The sequence below is a fragment of the Rattus rattus genome, chromosome 9 (genome assembly GCF_011064425.1).
Source record: "Rattus rattus isolate New Zealand chromosome 9, Rrattus_CSIRO_v1, whole genome shotgun sequence".
Classification (NCBI taxonomy): domain Eukaryota; kingdom Metazoa; phylum Chordata; class Mammalia; order Rodentia; family Muridae; genus Rattus; species Rattus rattus.
Window position 1 is genome coordinate 87,220,727 of NC_046162.1, and position 21,813 is coordinate 87,242,539.

At 49.9% G+C, this 21,813-nt stretch overlaps 1 protein-coding gene and 1 long non-coding RNA gene across 2 annotated transcripts; one reads left to right on the top strand and one right to left on the bottom strand.

Moving 5' to 3' along the window:
* Nucleotides 1-523: 523 nt before the first annotated feature.
* Nucleotides 524-21,555, top strand: Mmp28 (matrix metallopeptidase 28). The gene is made up of 8 exons (XM_032913216.1): nucleotides 524-795; nucleotides 11,651-11,730; nucleotides 11,818-12,005; nucleotides 16,409-16,633; nucleotides 18,805-19,050; nucleotides 19,465-19,614; nucleotides 19,918-20,085; nucleotides 20,915-21,555. The coding sequence occupies exons 1-8, from the start codon at nucleotides 685-687 to the stop codon at nucleotides 21,322-21,324; spliced, it is 1,578 nt and encodes a 525-aa protein (XP_032769107.1). The 5' UTR covers nucleotides 524-684; the 3' UTR covers nucleotides 21,325-21,555.
* Nucleotides 13,294-18,787, bottom strand: LOC116909594. Its single transcript, XR_004389084.1, has 2 exons — nucleotides 18,672-18,787; nucleotides 13,294-13,632 (listed from the first exon to the last, which is right to left on the bottom strand). It is a non-coding gene; the product is annotated as an uncharacterized LOC116909594 (long non-coding RNA).
* Nucleotides 21,556-21,813: the final 258 nt, after the last annotated feature.

Consider the following 21,813-nt stretch of genomic DNA (forward strand, 5'->3'; position numbering starts at 1 on the left):
CGGCGCCCTTCTGTTTATGTTCTGACTGATACCAGGCACCAAGCATACTTACTAATGTATGCGAGGCATAATCTCATTGAATCTTCCCCCGAACCCCAAGATCTATGTATGTATTATCCCCATTTCCCAGTGAGAAGAGGTTCAGAAAAGGGGTCAAGACTATACAGTCTGCTGGTGTCTGGGCTGCAACTCAGAGCATTTCCAAAGGAGCCAATGTCAAACTCAAGCCCCAGCTCCCTGACCCCAGTCCTGGCTTCTCCTTCCACCGCCAAGTGCCTCACCCCTCACCTGACTGATATAGGCCTCAAATAGGCCAGGACCCCTCTTTACTAAAATCTCGATAACTGAAGGACTAGGAGTCCTTTTGGAGAGACTAGGACCAAGCCCAGAGTTGCAGTGGGAGCCGGGCGAGGCTACACTGCGGGCGGAAGAGGCTAGGGCTGGCAGCCCGGCTGGTGGGTGGGGCGGCGGCGGCCGGCACTCCCGCCCCTCTCCGCCCCCTCGGTCCTCAGGCTGACTGACAGGCAGGCAGGCAGGCATCGCGGGTGAGGGATTACTACCAGCAGCGGCGAAGCCGGGCGCTGGAGAGCCTGGGGACCTGGTGGGTCCGCACGCGGGTCGCGACGAACTGGCATCGATGGGAGTCGGGCACAGCTGACCACCACCGCCCAGCCGCTCGCTGCGATGGTGACTGGCTTGAGCCTCCTGCTGCGCGTCCTGCCGCTACTGCTGTGGGGCTGCCAGGACGCACAGCCCACCCCGCGCGGACACCCGGAGCTACGCCAGGAGGCAGAGGTACGGGGTGTGCCTGGCAGAGAGGAGGACATCACCCGCGCGCGGTCCCCTCCGGGCGACCAGCTGTGTCCCTTTGCCCTGACAGTTTACAAAGAAAGAGATGGGACAGGGTTACTCCCTAAGCCAGAGCTGTTAGGACCACACAGGCCTGCAATCCCTCATTGACTAGCAGGGTTAGGACACAGCTACCAGACAGGATAGGCAGGCTAGAGCCGGGAGAGAATCCCACCTTCACCGCTAAGCTGGGGTAACTAACTGCTCACCCATCAAATGCCCTCACACGTTGGGTGCAGTGCAGAGGATAGTGCTGACTGACCAGAGTGACTGTGGCCTCCTGGCGAGAGCTTTCCTGCTTATCGAAAGCAAGTCTTTTAAACTGCTCAAAATTAGTTTAATCTGTCTCACAGGGACAGTCTGCAGAGGCGAGGATCAGGGAGCTTTAAGTAGTGTTTTTGGACCAAAAGTGAGAAAAAGAGAAGAGACAGAGGTAAACCTCAAAAGATTTCTCATTTCGCTTTCCTCAGTTCTGCTTGGCAAAGGTAGCAGAGCGGAACCTTTGTGAGGTGAAGTGGGATTGGTGTAAGGGATGTGTTTTTTCACTTTGTGATTGTTCTAGCAACAATTTCTCGAGCACACACACACACATGCATGCACGCCCACCGAGAAGCATCTGTTTCTTTTCTCAAGAATAGAACCTAGGTCTCCACTATTGTAAGAAGAGGTGGGAATAAGCTTTCAACATTTGCATCCAGCTTCTGTGCCTGGGCTTGCTCCCCTGCCCTGCTTCCTCCGTTTTCACTTGCTCCCATCACTGCTGGGAATATCTGGAAATGACCTTGTCTTAACAGGTAATCCCCTCTTCCACTCATTCAGCTCTTCCCTTCGTAATAGAGGAGGCAACTCTCCCCTTTCACATATAAGGATCCGCTTGTCTCTTTGGATTTACTCTTACAGCATCAAGAGTCATAAGGTCCCAGGAGAAGGCTTCTGCCTACAAAGCCAAGTCTTGCTATGAGTCCCACCCCTCCTCCCCTTAGGCAACCCCTGGCAGAGGAACAGAGACAGTATCTCTGCTGCCCATGCCTGTGGTGGCCCCAGATGGAGAGAATTTCATCCTGGGGTATGCTTGGGAAACTTAATATCTAGCAGATTGAGTCCCTTTAGATCCATTTAACATAAGTTGGGGGAAGGAGATTTTAAGCTCTGGGCATAAAAAAATGTTTTGAAAGTTTACATGCTCTGGAAATGTAGAGTGTGCATCCGTGTGTGTGTGTGTGTGTGTGAGTGTGTGTGAGTGTGTGTGTGCAAGAAGACGGTTGTGTGTGTGAGAGAGTCTATCTGTGTTTCTGTGCATGGTTAGAAAGTCTATTGCTTACATGGGCTTCCGGACCTGCATGTACACCAGGGTAAGTCACTTAACCAGTAGGCACCTAAAATGCCTGTTTCACAAGATTGCTGGCTGTATGGTTTCATTGAAATTATGGATCTTAAACACTCAGCCCAGTACCTGGTACATAGAAGGAATTTTGTACAAAGAAGCTGCTCCCGGTGTTGTTGATGTTAGAATTATCTGCATTGTTATCTTAGAGCACCTCACTTCAGCTTTGGAAATCCTGGCCAGGAGTCTGGCTCTCCAACAACAACACTGAACAAAAGTTGTGAGACAACGCTTTCCCTTTCCAGCACGGACCAACGGGCAGCAGAGGGCTGTGGCTCCTAATAGTGTTGCAGTAACTATGGCTGTGACAAATTATGTCTCATAAAAATTAGGCACCATGACACACACCTATAAACCCAGCATTTGGGAGGTCTAAGCAGGAGGACCAGAAATTCAAGATCATCCTTGGCTACACAGTGAATTAGAAGCCAGTCCGGGATACATGAAGTCTTGTATCAAAAAATACAAAACAGGGGGCTGGAGAGATGACTCAGTGGTTAAGAACACTGACTGCTCTTCCTGAGGTCCTGAGTTCAATTCCCCAGCAACCACATGGTGGCTCACAACCATCTGTAATGGGATCCGGCATGTCTTCTTCTGATGTGCATGAAGACAGCTACAGTGTACACATAAAATAAATAAACCTTTAAAAAGATAATACAAAACAAAACAAAACAAAAAACCAGAACAACCCTCCAAGGTTTGGTGAAATCAAATTGGAAGCAATCCTTTATTAAGTTCACAGATTCTATAGATCAAATTTTCAGATAAGGCACACCAGGGTAGCTTCTCCCCAACTCCAAAATGTCCTCGGATATTGTCTCCCACCCTGGCTTTCAACTAGAGTACTGGGTCTCTGAGGGAAGTACAGCCCTCACAGAATGGGAGCTCTGAGGGTGAGCCCACCATGTCCCCAGTTCTTGACTTGGACACAGTTCCATGACTGCAGTGCAGGGAAGTAAACCAAAGGCACAGCCCAGAGTCCAGCTGAACTGAGGTGGCAAAATCCAAAGTTTAGAGCGGTTGAAGCAGCTGGAGTGATCAAAGGAGTGTGTCACCAGGAAGGGAACTGGGGGTGCTGTAAGTCTGTATCGGGGTTCACTGTAGACCTTGGCCTGAGGACATCCCTGGCGTGTGCAAGTTGAGACAATGTGGGGATTACCAGAGGACAACTGATAGATGACTGGAGACCCCAAACTAAGATTTGGAAATTGAGCAGGTCTGGAAGATGTTAGAGGTCCAGCCCAGACAAAATAGGCAGAAGTTGAATTCCCCAGGCATCCATGGGAGGCATGCTTGAGTGCTGAAGATGGTCTAGGGAGACTAAAGCTTAGAAATGGGTGGACATAGAATGATTTGTCCCTGTCTGGAATTTCCTTAATAGACAACTGACTAATTAACCCAGTACACTGGACTCTGGAACACCACATGCAAGATGCTCAACAATAGAACAAGAAACGATGAGGGGGCAGGGTAGGAAAGGAAATTACGCTGTCGTGCAGTAATAGATTACTGAATTGGAAGTGTCTGGTGTGACGTAGAAAACGGAATGTGTCAAGTGGGAAGTGTTACACTGTAATAGTAACTGAAGTAGACTACAATAGGTTGAGGATGTACCGAGGTTGGTTAAGGAAGTAATACATAAGCCAGGACAGAACCAAGCCTCGCAAAGGTCTGCCTCTACATAGTTACATATTTTGAACATTCTGTATAAATGAAATCATATAAGATGTGGTGGGATCTTTTTTCCTTTTGGAGGTGGGAATTGGGGGCTTTTTTATTTTGTTTATTTATTTTTTTAATAAATTTTATTTAAATATATTTTATTTCTGTTTATTTATTTATTATTTATTTATTTGTTATATTATTTTTTAACACAAAGTCTCACTCTTGAGCTCCAGGCTACCTTCAGATTCACTGTGAAGTTTGGCCAAACTGCAGACTTGTGGTGACCCTTCTGCCTTAGTCTCCCCCAAAGCTGGGACTACAGGCATAAGCCAAGATTCCCTGCCTAAAATGTCGTATTTGTGGGGAGTTGGAGAGTTTGAACATTTCTAGCCCAACAGAGAGCAGAACAAAGCCAGCTATGGTGGCACACACATTTAATCCCAGCACTCAGGAGGCAGAGGCACGGGGATCTCTGAGTTCATGGCTAGCCTGGTCTACAGAGAAAGTCCAGGGCAGTCAGGGCTACACAGAGAAACCCTGTCTCAAAAAGACCAAACCCAAAACAAAACAGAGAACAGAATAAATATAGGTTAAAAACAACAACCATTGCCCTCATGGTGGCAATTAACTTATTCCCAGCACTCAGGAGGCGGAGGCATGCTTCTCTCTCTGAGTTCAAGGCTACATAGCAAGTTCAGGGACTGCCAAAGCTACAAGAGATCCCCCCCCCCAAAAAAAGCCTCAAAAGATTAAATAAATAAATAAATAAATAAATAAATAAATAAATAAATCAAACAAAACCAGCTGGGGTTTTAAGCAGGGGTAAAGTGCTTATCTAGCGTGTGGAAGGGCCTGGGTTTTATCTCCAGCACAGACACACCAGGCTGGATCACCTGCCTGTGCGGCCATATCTGTGCCTATGGTTTTTCTTTAACTTGGAGTTTTTGTTTTGTTTTTATTGAGACGGGGTTTTTGCTTTGTGGCCCAGGCTGGCCTCAAGCTTGTGGTTCTCCTGCTTTAGCCTCCCCAGTGCTGGGATTGTAGGTCATGTCCACCTGAATGTTGGTCACCTCTGTGTCTGTTTCCCTGTGTGCACACAGCGTGATAAAGTTAAAGGCTTTCCAGAGTGGGCCTTGCCTGGGAGGAGATTTACTGCTTTCCAAACGTTATGAACAAGTTCATTGTTGTCCACTTAGGAAAAACTGGAGCTGTGCACAATACTCCTAAGCAGGAAGGGCCCCCAGTGCTGAGTTGCAAGACTGAGTTAATGAATGACATCACCACCCTGGCCCCCATTCCCAGCCAGGTTCTGTCTATGTTGGGCGACAAACTGTCCCAAGGGATCTGTCTACCCTTAGCTTTGTTTGGATTCTTTTCATAACAACCAGACTACTAAGTGGTCCCATGACCTGCCTTCCACTCAGTGACCTCCCCATATCTGCACAGCAACCCCCAGTGTGCAGCACAAGAAGCTGGACTGTTTATTTCTCTGGAGACTTTCTTAGGCTTCTGTAGAGTATTGACGCCAAGATGGAGTGTCTTTCTCATACCCCAGAGCCATTCGTTTGACTTTGGTGAGTCAGAAACTAGAAGCCTGGGTGTGGAAGCCATTCCCCAGAGCTCAGCATAGTGACTCATGAATAAAGGGTAAATAGAAACACAAGAAGAGGTCCCAGAGGATCACAGAGGACCACAGGTCGGTGGAAAAGCATTTACCAACCCAGTCTGAGAACAACAACAAAAAGAAGTCTAAAAGCTGTGGAATGAAAGCAGGACCCCAGTGAGGAGAGTCTGTTGAGCTCCTTAAACTCAGTCATGGCTAGGGCATTCTCTGGCACCCTGAATTTAGCCCTGCAAACCTAGTAAGGACCATGTCCACAAAAAAGGCAATTCTGCATTAAAAAGGGTGTAACCCCAACCCTTTGGTGGTGTAGGCAAAAGGATCCATAGTTCAAGGCCTGCATAGCTACAGAGTCAGTCTTGGTCCCTAAAGAAAGAGATAGAATAAGATTGAATCTTGATGGAGATTAGCCAGCCAATAATTTCAATAAGAAAATAAGCCAATAAGAAAGAGAGAGAGAGAGAGAGAGAGAGAGAGAGAGAGAGAGAGAGAGAGAGAGAGAGAGAGAGAACACTTCAGGTGCTATCTAGGCTACACCTGACAGAACCTTGTGAATGGCAGGACTACTGGGTCAAGAAGAGGAGGCAGACAGATGGGAGGAAAAGCCTAGGACCAATCCACAGGAGAAGGCTGGGCTGATCACACACACACACACACACACACACACACACACACACACACACACACACACACACACACACACACAAGGTCAGGAGCCAGGGAAGCAGAGTATTCTTGAAACAGACGTCGGCATTTTTGAAGAACACAGTCCAGTGCCCTTGGGAACCTGTGGCTCGTCAAACGATCTGTTAGGGTGTGCCTAGGAGATTGTCCTGGACTCCCATCTGACAACAATGGAGTCCACTGTCCAAGCAGCTTCTCCTGTCTGCCCGACTTCCTGCCGAAGAAAACCCCAGCTTCGCCTCTGGTATATCTGGGAACCACTCCTCCCGGTCCAGGTTGGGAGAGCTGCTTACCCCATCCCTCCACACCCCCACATAAAAGCTGCAGAGTCACTAATGCAGAATCAACAAAACTCCTCGGCTGGTTCTCAGGGGGTCCGGATTCAACTGTTGGTTCTACCCCTCCTTAGGTAGTCACTTCAACATGATGTCTGCTCTCCTGACTGTCCTTTAACATGGGAATAACCTGCACTTGCTATCTTCCTGCAAGGTTGCCACAAGATTCAAAGGGGGCATAGCATCTAGAAAGCTCCACAGATTTGAGGAACTGCTCATGCTCCTGGTCACCAGAGACCCTCTTTATATACATCAAGACCCTCTTTATATACACTAGCTCTTGGTGGAGCTGTGTCCTTGCATCCTAACTCGGCTAATAGCTAGAGGCACACCTGAGGGGTAAGTGAAACCCACCGTGTGCCTGTGTGGAAACAGAAGTCATGAAGTAGAATATGACATGGAGCCCAATGTGTCGGTCCACATTTATGGTCCCGGCACTCAGGAGATGCAGGAAAATTACTGTAAATTCAAGGCCATCCAGCACCTCGAGAAACAATGCGCCCCCCCAAAAAAAAGGAAAAAGAAAAAAGGGAAGAAAATGACAAGAGAAAGAAAAGGAAGAAAGGTAGATTGCCTAGCACATGGGTAAAACAATATGGTTTCTGCATGAATCTGTCATTTTGCAGTTTTTAAATGTTTTGCATGGGGTGGCACCTGTGTGTGCATGTATATGGGTTTGTGTGCTCTCCTGTGTGTACCTGTATGTTCTTGTGCATGTTTGCATGTGTGTGCACGCACATGCGTTCATGCCATTGTGATACTATGCACCCATGGGAGTCAAAGGAGAGCTTGCAGGAGTCGATTCTCTCTCTCCACTACGTGGGTCAGGAGGATCAGACTCAGGTTGTCGGGCACTCTGGTGAGTGCCTTGCCAGCCTCTTTGCTTTATTTTTGTTTCTGAAATTAATGCAGAGGGTATTTAAGAGGCTGATGATTGGAGTGGACTGGCAAGGGTCCCTTCTGCCAATAAAGCCCTGTGACCACAGAAGTTAAAATGCCATTCTTAGTGGGACGACTTCCCTGGAGCTTTCCCAGAGCAACTCACTCAAATTTGGGGCACTGTGGTGAGAGGGCAGTGAGGCAGTGGTCTCCCACCTGATGTTTACTGGGACAGAGTGGTTAGGCAGTTGTGTCAGAGGATACACACTGGTCGTTTATCTGCAATGACAGCTAGGACTGGGACAGATCTAGGACTCTAATCCAGTCCTGCGTTTATAAGCGGAATCTGAGGTCCAGAGAATAACAAGGCCTGGGGACACAGCAGCGGCAGCAGGGACTCACCGACTCTCAGTCCAGTGACTCAGTTCTTGACTCTGCCTTATTTCATGCTCAGAAACGGCCAGAATTTCCCCTCCCCAAATAGGCTGAGCTAGACACACACCCTCTTGTGACAAGTAGGAACCCATACTGGAGATCCTCTAGAGTGGCAGGCAGTCCCACCCTGCCTGTGAGCACACTCATTTTACCCAGGCACCACAGCCACTCCCAGGGACATTCAGAAATGACTCCCCAGGAAAGTAGCACCATCCTTACTTAAGGTGGGCCAGGCATGTTGGCACACGTTTTTAGGCTAAAACAGGGTGAATCACCTAAAGGGCAAGGCCCTCGGCTTCCTTTCCCTTTAGATCTAGCCTTGGGCTCTGTAGGAGAGAGAACAGGCCAGCAGAGACCAGGGAAGAGACAGGCAGTTGATTGAACTTCAAGGTAGGGAGGAGCTGCCTGGCACCACCTTCAGAGAGTGGGGGAAGGAATAACCCTGGATAGAGCTCAGAGTCCCTAAGACACATAAGCCAAGCCTCAGAAAATGGAAGCCAGGAGGAGAGATGCCAACCCCAAAGGGGCAAGAATGAGGCCCCATGTTCATCCACCAGTCTGGATCTTGTGAGATTCTTTTTTTCCCCACTGTCAAGGAGTTACCTACCCACCCTACTGCCGATCTTTCTCCTATGCAAGGTTGGGCATTTCTCTAATCTTGGCAAAGAGACTAAAACACAGAAAAATAGCAAAGAGGGTTAGGACAGTTCCAGGGGCAAGAGCCTACCCATTTATCTCCTCTCTCCCCTACTGCCCAGAGTACTAACAGTAACAAGGGGCCCCCTCCCGTATGTCATTTTAAATGTCTAAATACGTATTATTGTGCATAAGCATGGAAGTCCATAAATCTAGATGACCTCCAGTATAATATTTGAGTGCTGTTATGGAAATAGAAAATGTCAAATTCTTAAAATGCCTTTTTCTCATTCTCTGGTGCCTTGGCTTGGCTGGTGTCCTGGGTGTGTGTTCTTTCTCCTTAATGGGAATTCAGCTCTGCAAAGCTACTGCAGAGGCCAGCATTTCCCCCTCTAACGACCCCTGAACCGCCTCTGCCCCAGCTTGTTGCCAGAGTACTAAGCAATGCAGCCCAGCCAGGAAACAGGGGCCCCAACCACACAACTTCCCCTCCTCCCCTCTGTCCCAGAACTTCAGCCAACTCCCTGATAAAGTCTGGGCGGGTCTGTGGGAAGAGAAACAAGGGAGTGCCAGCCAGGTCGACCTGTGGCCTGGTCTCCTGAAAGTCACTGGTCCAGCTAAAGGGCTTCCTGATAAATTCCTCTTTCTAGCCACACCAAAGGAAAGGGAAGGGGTAAGGAGGAGAGCCTGAAGTGAGGCCAATGCCAGTAGCAGTCCCCGAACAGAGCACAGAGGTACAGGTGGGCTGCATTCCAGGCCTGCCTTAATTTCCCTGCTAAAGAGAACTAGAGAAATCAGCACTTGCTGGACATTTACAGAGTATCGGGCGCTCTGCCAGATGTGCATTGCTTCTATTATTATTATTATTATTATTATTATTATTATTATTATTATTATTATTATTTAAGATAGCATCGTACAGTGTGGCCCAGGGTGGCTTTGAACTCACTATGCCAACCTGGTCTCGAGCCAAAGATTCTGGCTTCCTCTTCCTGGGTATTGGAAATCACAGGCATGTACTACTGCACTCCGTGTGTGTTGTCTGTAGTCCTGAGGATCCTGTGGTGGTCATATTGTTTTCACATTGTAGGAAAACAAACAAACAAAACCTGAAGCTCAAAGAAATAACGTCCTGTCGCCTAGTAGAGTCGAGGTTAGAAACATTCTTTAAATGGCGTACATTACAAAGGGAAAGAAGATAACAAGAGAGCTGAGACACTACTGAACCATCAGGGAGACGGCGAGGCTGGGCTGGGAAGTGATCTGCTGTCCAGAACGAGGGCTCCTTGTGCAATGTGTCCGATGGAAGTCTGACAGTTGAGGTCACCAAAGATGGATGGGATATTTTGCACTTTTTTTGTTGTTTTTTTAAAATTATTTAGCTACTATTTACTTCTTTATCTATCTTGTTTTTTTCTTGTTTTTTGTTTGTTTGTTTGTTTTTTGAGACAGGATTTCTCTGTGTAGCCCAGGCTGTCCTGGAACACACTCTGTAGATCAGGCTGGCCTCAAAATCAGAGACCTGCCCACCTCTGCCTCCCGAGGTCTGGGATTAAAGGTGTGCGCCAGCACCACCGCCTGGTTTGTTTCTAAAAATACTTCTTTTATGTGATGCGCATGCCTGTTCACCGTGTGCCTGCAGGAACCCACAGAGGTCAGAAGGTGTCGGGTCCCATGGAACTAGAGTTATAGGTGTTTGTGGGCCACCGTGTGGGCACTGGGAGCAGACCCTGACTCCTCTGCAAGAACAATGTGTCCTCTTAACGCTGAGCCATCTCTCCGGCCCCTGCTTTGTTGTTTGGAACAGGGTTTAATGCAGCCCATGTTAACCTCAAACTTACTATGTAGCTGAGGTTTCTTCCCTTGCTTCCCAACTGCTGGGCTCACGGTACCACACTGAGATGGAAAATACAAATTAGATGGACGTGAACTCCATGAAGGGGAGGCCTGCCAGTCCTTTGAGAGTCTGGCCTCTTTTCCAGATGTGTGTGTGTGACTTAAGGCAGCAGCTATGACTGGAACTACTTTGAGTTGGTAAATATAGCAAAGAAAGGTGAGGGTCAAGGAGGAAGAAAACAGAAAATTATTTCTGTGTAGATAAGCCAACAGAGAAGACATTGGGGATGGTCATGGTGGCACATTCCTTTAATCCCAGCACCCAGGAGGCAGAGACAGCCAGAACTGTGTGAGTTCAAAGCCAGCCTGGTCTACTTAAGTTCTAGGTCAGCCAGAGCTAAATAGTGAGACCCTGTCTCAGAGTCCAGCAGCTAAAGGGCTGGTTCTACTCAGCTGGTAGAATGCTTGCTTAGCATGAACAACGGCCTATACTCAATCCTCCTCAGCGCCACAAAGACCAACCACAGTGGTGTGTGTCTGTAATCCCAGCACTTCTTCCATGAAGGCACGCAGGCAATAAAAAGCCAGGGGACCATGGGACATTGCCTAATTGTTTGCTTCCCCAGAGGCTCTGAAAGAAGTTGTTGCAGATTTCTAATTCAACATATACTTCTCTAGAAAGTCATATTTTTATATCAGGTAAAAAATGTGGTGTAAGCAAGCATATTTAATGTCAGAGGGCTTTAACATCCTTGCCCTTTTGGAGAAGATAATTAAAAAGAAGCTGAAATCCGAGGGATAACTTTATGCAAGACCAAGCAGGGTGAAGCCAGGACCCGATTAACTCCTAGAGTGCTTAGATGCGTGTGGATGCTGCGTATGTGCATGGCAGGTACACCAGCTGCTCAGTGAGGGGTGCCTTCCCTGTGACGGAAGCCATGTTAGGTGCTTTTGTGACCAGTTCTCATGAAAGAATAAGTTCTCAATAACAACTACTCTGTAGCTAAGAAACTTGCAACTTAGAGAAGTAACTTGAGAGCTTGAATTCAAACCTAGACCAGTCCATCCCTGTCTGGCACGCCCTACTAGATTTCCAACAATGCCAGGAGATTATACGAAAGCTGACGTTCAGAGAGGTTGAGTAGTTTGGTAGTCTATGATGGCCTTCTGACCTTAATCCCAGAACTTTCTCTGCTGTCGTTTACAAACGTTCTTGGGACAGGGGAGGGAAACTGGTCTGGTTGTTATGTGCCTCAGAGCCTGCTCCAAGAGGAGGCAAGGATGCTGCATGGTGAGAAGAGCTGATGGTTCTCTCCCCCCCAGGCATTCCTGGAGAAGTATGGATACCTCAGTGAGCAGGGGTCCAAAGTTCCAGCCTCCACTCAGTTCAGCGACGCCATCCGGTATGATGGAGGGATGTGGGGGGTGCAAGATATGAGCTCCCCGCCAGACCCTCCTCTGCAATCCTTTCTCTCAATCCCTTCTGACAGAGAGTTCCAGTGGGTATCCCAGCTGCCCATCAGCGGTGTGCTGGACCGGGCCACACTGCGTCAGATGACACGCCCACGCTGTGGGGTTGCAGATACCGACAGTCACGCAACTTGGATAGAGAGGATCCGTGCCCTGCTTGCTGGACACCTCGCCAAAATGGGGCGTAAGAAACGCTTTGCAAAGCCAGGTGAGTGCATTGAAATCCAACTAGGCGGGGATTTCCCAGTGTCCAGAAGAGACCTTGGCCAAAAAATTGGCTGAGCTGAGACACAACTCTGGGAGAAGCCTCTCTTCCCTAGGGGCGGATTAGTTGACTCAAGCATCCTAATCATGAATACAGATATTTAACCCTAAATTATATCTGCATTGATGAATTTTCATTGCACACATATTCTCCAGATTAAACCTCATCATGGCCACTCAATTCTCTGATGTTTTCTATGCAAGGCAGTTAAGCTGTTGTCAGTGGTTTTCCTCATATCTCGTTGCTGTTATCTTCAGGAAAGTCTGTTCCTTTTCATAACACTTATCAAGATGTGATCCGCTGAGTTTTATTTTGTTCATAGCATTTTAAAAAAAAGAAAACAGTTTTATTTAACTGGAATTAACACGCCATGCAATTTACCCATTTAAAACATCCAGTTCAATAGGCTTTATTATATTTGTAGAATTGTCCAACCATTACCTCAAGCTAATCCCTCCTTCCAGAACGTTTTCATTATCCTCTGAAGACATGCCATGCCCATTAGCCATTAGCTCTCCATTGTGCCCTGGCAACCACTAACCTGCTTTCTGTCTCGGGGGTCTGCCTTTGTGAACATTTCACCACAGCCTATTGTGTACTCTCCCAGTTTCTCCTGTTTGGAACTGTCCTTGTCTTCTCTTTCCCTCCTGTCTCCTCCCTTCCTGCTACTTCCTTTCCAGAGGGGGATTTGAACCCGGAGCCATATGTGATGCCTCTGACCTACGTCACAGTCCTTCTCTCCTCTCCTTCCTCCTTGCTTTTCTCCTTCTTTCCTGCCTTTCCTTTTCCCTCTCCCTCCTGATCCTCTTTTTTCCTCCCCTCCCTCCTCCTCCTTTTCCTTTTTCCTTCTCTTCTTCCTCCCCATCTCCCAATCAAATATTCAAGGGTCAAATGCTATCCATTTAAGATTTATGAAGATTTGTTTTTTCTGTCTATTTTCCACAAATAATAAGTTTTACTGTGTGGGATTTTAGTATTGTGGTGGTTGCTTTTTTTTTTTTTTTTTTTAATTTTTTTATTATGTATACAGCGTTCCACCTGCATGTACACGTGCAGGCCAGAAGAGGGCACCAGATCTCATTACAGATGGTTGTGAGTCACCATGTGGTTGCTGGGAATTGAACTCATGACCTCTGGAAGAGCAATCAGTGCTCTTAACCGCTGAGCCATCTCTCCAGCCTGTGATGGTTGGCTTTGACTGGATCAGTTTTTCTTTGATCAATTTTTTTTGTGACTTTCAAGGTTGCTCACAAGATGAGTATTTTCCGTTAGGTTTTCAAGTTTGATTGCACTGTGTGCACTTTGGACTGTGCCCACTTTTAACTGTGCTGGTTTTGCCAACTATCCTCACTGGACACAAAATACGTGTTCTTGTCTTTCTTATCTTCATAAGGAGCTTTAGGGTGGCTGTTTCCAGGCATGCACTAATCCGTTGCTGGTGCATCTGCATGTTCATCCACTCTGGCTGTCCTGTTCCGAATGACCTTAGTCATCCACAGTCAGCTCTGGGGTCATGGCACTGGGGTAACGATATCCTTGGCGTCAGCATGCTGCACATCCTATTGTGTTCCTGAACAATAGAATGAAAGAGTAAAAGAAATAATAGGGAGGCTCACGGCAGGCCAGAGCAGAGAGAACACGAGAGCTTGAGGCTCAAATATCAGTTGTCACGACCAAGTCGTGTCCTTCAGTTCTGATCCCTCCTTCTCCCTCACCCAAGGGTCAGACCTTCTTAGTTTGCAAAGGAGAGCCATCCCGGACTGTCAAGTGCAAGATGGCCCATGGGCATGAGTGGGAAGCGAGCAGCCCAGAAACTTGAACCTGAGTTCTGAGGACGCTTCTTTCTAGCTGCATCTTGCCTTCTCCTGCGCCCAAGGTTGGCTCTAACTGAGTAGCCGGCAGGTTGGAGTACCTGAGTGCCAGAGAGATGCAGGTCGCCTAGTTAAGTTTGAACTCAGACGAACAATGAGGAGCTGTCTTTGTATTTTCATGTTCGGATTTTCCTGGGCATACCGATTCATATGTGCTGCATCCGGAACCTCAGGCCAAGTACCTGCTCCTCTCTGTGCATGCAGGGCTGGATCCTAGCTCATAAAGTTGGGAAGTCTACCTTCCCTTCACAGACTTGGCGGGTTGAGGAATGGGTTGGTGGTTCCTCAGAGGTGGAAAAGGACACCAAAGTAAATGGGCATTTTCTAAGCCCCCCGCCGCATTTCAGAGTGGTGCCATTCCAAAAGGTAAGCCTTGTTTAGCACCACTGTACAGAGGGGGAAACTGAGGCTTGGAGAGATTCCAGCAACTCCTGTGTGAGCTTACATGTGCAGGACTACAGCTTCAGACTATAACCATTCCAATCCTCAGTTGCCTGCTGGGAGTCAGGACTCCACCCCAAACTTCTAGCTTACCCATCCCTGCCCTCCTCAGCCCTTCCCTGGTCCTTTTGGGACCCTGAAGAGAAGGCATAGCAGGCGGTACCACATGCTGAGGGTCTGGGGTTATCCTGAAAAGCAGTCCTGCCCAGGCAGGGCCTCAAACAAGCAGCATCTCTGGGGGCCAAGGTCAAAGAGGACAGGGTTTTGGTCTAGTGGTGACCCTACCCGAACACAGGCAGTTCCTTCCTTCCTGGTCCCTCCCAAGGAAAACACTCTTTTCCCCCCTCCCCCAATTCCTGTTCCTATTCATTCTCCCTACCCTTCCCCCACCGCACTTCACAGAGGATTCTTTTCTGGAGACCTATCTCCTTCATTGGCCATTAAATGATCACCACCCTCCCTCTTTCCTGCCTGGTGCAGGGGGATGACCGCAGAAGGAGCCGCCTGGCACCATTTGCCAGGGGGTTAAAGGTTTGGTTCGGTGATGGTGGTCGGGAAGAGTCTGAGAATCACAACAGGATGTAAGAGAGCCTCCTTTAAGTGAGGACTTAAAGCAAGCCGTAGAGTATTCTTGTAAAGAATGAACCTGCCCTGGGTGGACACCTTGGAACTCCTATCCTTGCCTCCCTCCCTCCCTCCCTCCCTCCCTCAAAATAATCCCCTCTTCAGTCCCTAAGGACTGGTCACTGGCTGAGAGGCAGCCAAACAGGCTCGAGGAGAAGCATTGCCTTGAATAGAGTGGGGCACACCCCACCCCCACTTCCATGGGTAGAGAGGCCCAGAAGGAACCTCCCTTCCATCTGGGGAAATCTCAGCCCTTGTTACGCTTTGACTGGACCAAGTGTTTAGGCAGATTTATAGGACTGGCACTTCTGCAGAGAGGACTGCTTGCTTATCTGTGTGGTACAGTAGGAGTCCTGGGCTGGGAGGCCGAGGGGGCCGGGGCGGCGGCAGGGGGTGAGGGGGGTGGGGAGGTCCCAGCTCAGTTCCTCTTTCACTCTGCAGCTGTGGGCAGGTGCCTTCCCCTGGGATCACCTCCCCCTGGGGATCACAGGCATCCAAGTCTGGGCCCCAGGAATCTGGTCTGAAAGCTATGATGCTTCCATTTGGGATTTCAGACTCTGACAGATAAGGCCCAGAGGCCATCCCTGACAAACCCAGAAGCCAGACTTTCTGGCTACTCTGCTGCTGGCTGTACAGCAAACAGCAGATGGGTCCAATGGAATGAATGACCTAGGGCTGCGGCAGAGGCCAGAGTCCCAGCCCTCAGGGAGGATCTGAGGTTTGAGCCGAAGGGAAAGCAAGCTTAAGAAAGAAGAGATGGGAAACTTATTTTGGGGCCTGTGACAAAACACACCCTTTGTTCTTATTTGTCTTCGACTCGGAGCTCTCCAGAGTCCCCAAGGAAATGGGGAGGAGGTCAAGGGGTTAAGAAAAGACCTTGAATATATGGGTTTTTTGGTTTTGGCCAGCTGCAGGCCCTAGGTTCTGGCAAGTGAGGAGTGGAGTCTCTGGGAGGTGGCAGGAGACTGGGAGGGTGGATGGAGAGCCTGAGGCAGGCACAGCTGTGACCTCAGTGACCCCCCCACTGTCTCTGCATCCGGACACTGAGGTCGGGCCTCAGAGTGATTGTCAGTCAGCAAGAGACATGTAGCTTCCTCAGATTCAGCCTCTGCTGTGGAAAAGAACAAGACCCAAGACCAGGGGTTCAGACCGATCCTTGAAGGGGGTCTTTTCCTGGAAGAAGGCCAATAAATTGCTGACCCTCCAGGGAAAGGGTAGTCTGGCCAAGGAGAGAGCTCCCTTCAGCACTGACATATCTTCTCTCCTATCAAATGGGAGGCTGCTCAAGGCAAGGGCTGAGTGTTCCCTGTCAGATCAAGGGCTCCCTGGGGGCAGGGCCAACCCATCCTGCTGGGCCTGTGGGACCAGCCTCAGCAGCACCACGACTCACATGGCCTTTCTGGGTGGCAGGTCACAAATGGTACAAGCAGCATCTTTCCTACCGCCTGGTGAACTGGCCCAAGAGCCTGCCTGAGCCAGCTGTGCGAGGGGCTGTCCGTGCCGCCTTCCAGCTATGGAGTAATGTGTCAGCGCTGGAGTTCTGGGAGGCCCCAGCCACAGGCCCTGCTGACATCCGCCTCACCTTCTTCCAAGGAGACCACAATGATGGGCTGGCCAACGCCTTCGATGGCCCAGGTGCTGTCCCAAAGCCTTCTTCCACAAGCAAGAGGGGTGCCTGCCTAGGAAAGGCAGCCTGGAGGCGGTAGTGGAATTCCTTTTCTTGAAAGCACAGCCAAACCAAGTTCTCCTCCAAAGGGCCCTCTATCACTTCATCTGTAAAATGGGAACAACAGGCCTTGCCCAAGTTGTCCCACATGGACAGCCAGATAAGGTTTGGTGTGGAAAGCACTTTGCTAACTCTAGACTATGCTGGGTTCTTGGAGAACGTTCAGGGATCCTATTTATTCCTGCTTCTAGACAGCCCTGTGCTTCCGTTGTTCTCCAGAGTAGATTTTCCTACGATATCCGAGGCCTCCATCAGCCCCTTCCTCCCCTGCCCCCTGATAACCAGGAGCCTTTACCCCACATTCACAGAAGTGCTTCAGAGACCATAGCCACAGCCACTCCCATTTGTCCCCAGCCTGAAGGCTTCATCTGCAGTGTGAGCCATTCCTCCATGCTGCTCAGCACTGGCCGTTAGAATCTGACTGTGCGCTATTTGTGCCCCTGAGCAGGCTGAGCAGGCTGAGCAGTGCTGGAGTTGGCTGACTTCCTCCCACCCTCGTCAGTCCCTGCTGACCTAGGCTCCTAGAAGGCAGTCCCGGAAGGACTCTTAATGAGCTCCTAGGCTAACATTGACACAGTACTGTTTGCTAACCTCTGTCAGGATCACCAGCCTCTGTAGAAAGTGTATATGAGGGGCAGGACCTAGAAGCTACATCTAGCTATTTCTGTGGGGACCTATTTACCTGTGACAATCGCTGAGGCGCTTACTCCTAGGATGAGCAGGGAGAGAGGCCTGAGGAGCCCTGGCAGGGGGAAGACACATGTTTACACAAAACTATATACATCAGCCAGGAGTGGTGGCACACACCTGTAATCCCGGACTCCGGTGGCTGTGAGACTGGAGAGATGGTTCAGTGCTGCACACTGAGGACCTGGGTTCAGATTCTCAGCACACATGGAACCCCAGCACTGGGGGATGGAGATAGGAAAATCTTGGGAGCTCACTGGCCAGCCACTCTAACCAAAATGTCAAGCTTCAGGCTCAGTGAGAGGCCCTGTCTTGAAATAATGATTATAACAATGATGCTATAGTGGAGGGGGCTGGAGAGATGGCTCAGTGCTTAAGACCACGAGTGACTCCTCTGAAGAACCCAATTTTGGTTCTCACCATCCACAGTGGCTCACAATTATAACACCAGTTCCAGATAATCCTCCACCCTCTCTTGGCATCTGAGGGCAACAGGCAAACCAGAGCCACATAAAGATCAAAGGATTTCTTAAAAGGGGTGGGGGGTGTTTTTAAGTTAGAAAAGTGACTGAGAAAAGACATCCCAGCATCAACCTCTGGCCTGCATAGGAGAGCACACATGCAACATACATGATACACACACACACACACACACACACACACACACACACACACACACGGTTTAATGGGTGGCGGCGGTGGTATGACTCATGCATATGGGTGAAAGTGCTTGCCCTTGCTGCCAAGGCTGCAGACTTACGTTCCTAAGTTTGATCCCTGGGATCCACATGGTAGAAGATTAGAATTGAGTCCCTCAAGTTGTCCTCTGATCCACACATGGCACGTTTGACACACACTTAAAACAACAAAAAAGCAGAGTCTCTAATGTAGCCCCTGCTGGCCTTGAACTCCACCATTGTTAAATTTGCAGACTCCTGAACAGAACACACCAAGTGCCCAGGTCAGGAAGTCTCAGGAAGCCTTACCATCCTCTTCTAGGGGTACTCAATAATACCCAATATTATTAACTCCTAGACTAGGCATTGTCCTAAGAACCAAGTGTGACAAATGTTCATTCCTATAAGGAAGAAGTTCATCATGATACCCATTTTCAGATCAGGAAGCTTATCAGAGAGGTTAAGCTGTATGCCCAACATTACACAGCTAGTAAAAAGTAAATCGAGTTTTGGAACCCAGGCACTTTGGCCTCAAGTTGAATCTACTCTCTTTTAAGAGTCCACTGTTTAGTCATCTGCTCACCTGCCGGCACTCCTGCATCCATCAGACTCTACAAAGAGGGAAATTAGTAGACCACACCCCCAACGTGGGAGCCAATGCCTGCGGGAGGGAGTTCCGGGTCTTGGCTCGCTTTGACTCTCCACATTATTCTCAGGGGGCGCCCTGGCGCACGCCTTCCTGCCCCGCCGAGGCGAAGCGCATTTCGACCAAGACGAGCGTTGGTCTCTGAGTCGCCGCCGTGGGCGCAACCTGTTCGTGGTGCTGGCTCACGAGATCGGCCACACGCTCGGTCTCACGCACTCGCCCGCGCCACGTGCGCTCATGGCGCCCTACTACAAGAAGCTGGGCCGTGACGCCTTGCTCAGCTGGGACGATGTGCTGGCGGTGCAGAACCTGTACGGTGAGACTCCAGCTTCTGAGGTCTTCGAACTCTGGCTTCTCGAATAGGATACCCCCACCCCTCGTCAGTTCCTTGCTCTGTCCTTCCTTATCCTAAAGCCCCCAAGGCTTCCTTGAAATCTGAATACTCTCCTTCAGTTCCAAGCAATCCGTAAGAGCAAACCTCTGCCCTTCGCTCAAAACCCTTCGGTCTCCCACTCTCACTCTATCTCAGTAGGTCACTTGTTCCTGGACTGTTGAGTGAGAGATTTCTGGGATAGTGAGTTCTTGGATAAAACCAACAACCAGGGCTGCTGCACATGCCACTTACTCTTTCCTTTAGCCCATCTCAGATCATAGGCAGAGCAGAAGGAAGGGTCTTGAGCCCTCCATATGCTCCTATCCATATTCTCTCTCTCTCTTCTTGGATCTTAAGGAAAGCCCCTAGGACGCTCAGTAGCCACCCAACTCCCTGGAAAGATATTCACTGACTTTGAAGCCTGGGACCCCCACAACTCCCAGAGCAGACGCCCGGAAACCAGAGGACCTAAATACTGCCACTCTTCCTTTGATGCCATCACTGTAGGTAAGATGGTCCCAGCAATGCCTGGTGTCTCTCTTCCGTCCTCCACATCTCCAGGGGTCCAGAGCTGAATTACAAGGTGTGGGGAATGGAGATATGTTGAATATAAAAATCCGGGGTCGCATGCTTTCCTCAGGGAGGGGCAAGCTCAGGCCCAGCAGAGAACTCCCGCTTCCCTCGGCCACCTTCTCCGCCCCCTGCATTCTACCTTCAGCTTGTCTGGGAAACCGGGTTTAGGGCAGCCCCTACCCCCCAAGATCATCAGGAGACCAGTACCCTTTCCTCACATCTCTTGTCTCGGGACAGATGGGCAATGGCGACTGTACGTCTTCAAAGGGAGTCACTTCTGGGAAGTCACAGCTGATGGCAATGTTTCAGAGCCTCATCCACTACAGAAAAGATGGCCGGGACTGCCCTCTAGTATTGAGGCTGCTGCAGTGTCTCTGGAAGATGGAGACTTCTACTTCTTCAAAGGTACCAGCCCTAAGTCAGCTGAGATTGAGACGTGGTGGGTGGGTGTCCTGCCTGAGGAGAAAGGAGGGGGAGGGTCCCCAACAGTGAGTCCCTGGTGAACTCGCTACCTCAAACTGAACCTGTGGCCCAGAAAGACTCCTTTCAAAGATGGAGTTGGGAGCAGCGAATGTCCAGGATGTCCCGCATGGAGACTGTAGGGGGAGGACTGCTCTCCAGTCTGAAGTCAGCAGAAAGTCTGGCAGCGTCTGCTGACCCCCCCCCCAGCCCCCGGCATCCTGGCAGTGTGGGGTTGGCATGTCACTTAGCTTTTGGGACTTGTATTTCTTGGATAGGGAAAGTAATACTCAGATGTGATGAGGAAGCCGGATAACATGTAACGACTGAAGGGTGGACTGGACATGTGCTAATACTGTTCTCAGCGGCGTCCATTCAACCAATGCTGAGTTCCTTGTGCCCTAGGAACAGGGAAAGAGAAGGACCGGGGACATAGCGGTCCACAAAGTAAAGGTCTTTGCCCTCGGGGAATTATTAGTAGTTGGGGATGTGAAGGAAAGTTCAAGCTTCCCAGTCTTCCATCCCACATCCAATCCTGTTTCCACCTCCATTCCCATCCTCAGCACCCTCCTACCCTCCATAGTCTAGGACTGGGTTCATTCGCATCCTCTGCTCTCTGCTGACACCTGCTGGGCAAAGTCTAGACTACAACTGGCTTCAAGGATACAAACCGCCTAGGGCTCCGACTAGAAAGAGTAGGGACCAGGGTGACAGAGATGGGGTGGAGGGCCAATGAGTGAGCGCCTCCAGCTCACTCTGACTCAATGTCCCACAGGGAATCGCTGTTGGAGGTTCCATGGCGCGAAGTCCGTGTTCGCACAGCTCTGCCGGGCAGGTGGTCTGCCCCGACACCCAGACGCAGCTCTCTTCTTCCCGCCTCTGCGCCGCCTAGTCCTCTTCAAGGGTTCCCGCTACTACGTGCTGGCTCGAGGAGGGATGCAAGTGGAGCCCTACTATCCCCGCAGTCTGAGGGACTGGGCCGGGGTCCCTGAGGAGGTCAGCGGCGCCCTGCCAAGGCCGGACGGCTCCATTATCTTCTTTAGAGATGACCACTATTGGCACTTGGATCAAGCCAAACTGCGGGTGACCAGCTCTGGCCGCTGGGCCACCGAGCTGTCCTGGATGGGCTGTTGGAATGCCAACTCAGGAGGTGCCCTGTTCCAAAGGCTCCCCGTCACTGAATGAACTGTGGTTGCTGCCACCTGAGGGGTGGGACCTGTCTAGGAAGGCCCTCGGCCTCTCAAGAACCTCCTGGGCAGTAAGGACTCCAAGCAGGAATCACTCTGCATTTGTTCCCCGTGGTGGAAGAACTAGGGTTCCCATAGCCTTTACCGTCAAGGACCCCTTTCCTTCCAACTTGTGTATGTGGGGGGGGGCAGATTCTGTTGTGGTGAAGATGCCGTGAAGTGCCCAGGACCCTCCCTTTCAGTGAGCTCAGTTCTTGGGAAATCACGGGTTATTTCTTCAGAGACTTCACCCCACCTCCTACCTTCAGTCAGCTGGGATGTAGTGAAGCCTCAAGGACCCCGGCTGTCAGAGGCTGTCAGTTGGATCAGAAGGCAGAGCAGAAGGGACAGTTCCTCCTGGGCCTGACTTTTTGTCTGGGCTAATGAAACACCACCTGCAGCTGGTCAGCCTAGAGGTGTAGTAACCTCCCGTGGACAGACTTGCCCA

Excerpts from the sequence above, each read along its gene's own strand:
- Mmp28 (XM_032913216.1), top strand. The coding sequence starts at position 685 with ATGGTGACTGGCTTGAGCCTCCTGCTGCGCGTCCTGCCGCTACTGCTG. Across the intron at positions 11,731-11,817 it reads CAGTTCAGCGACGCCATCCG|AGAGTTCCAGTGGGTATCCC; the intron begins GTATGATGGAGG and ends CCCTTCTGACAG. Across the intron at positions 19,051-19,464 it reads GGCGGTGCAGAACCTGTACG|GAAAGCCCCTAGGACGCTCA; the intron begins GTGAGACTCCAG and ends TTGGATCTTAAG.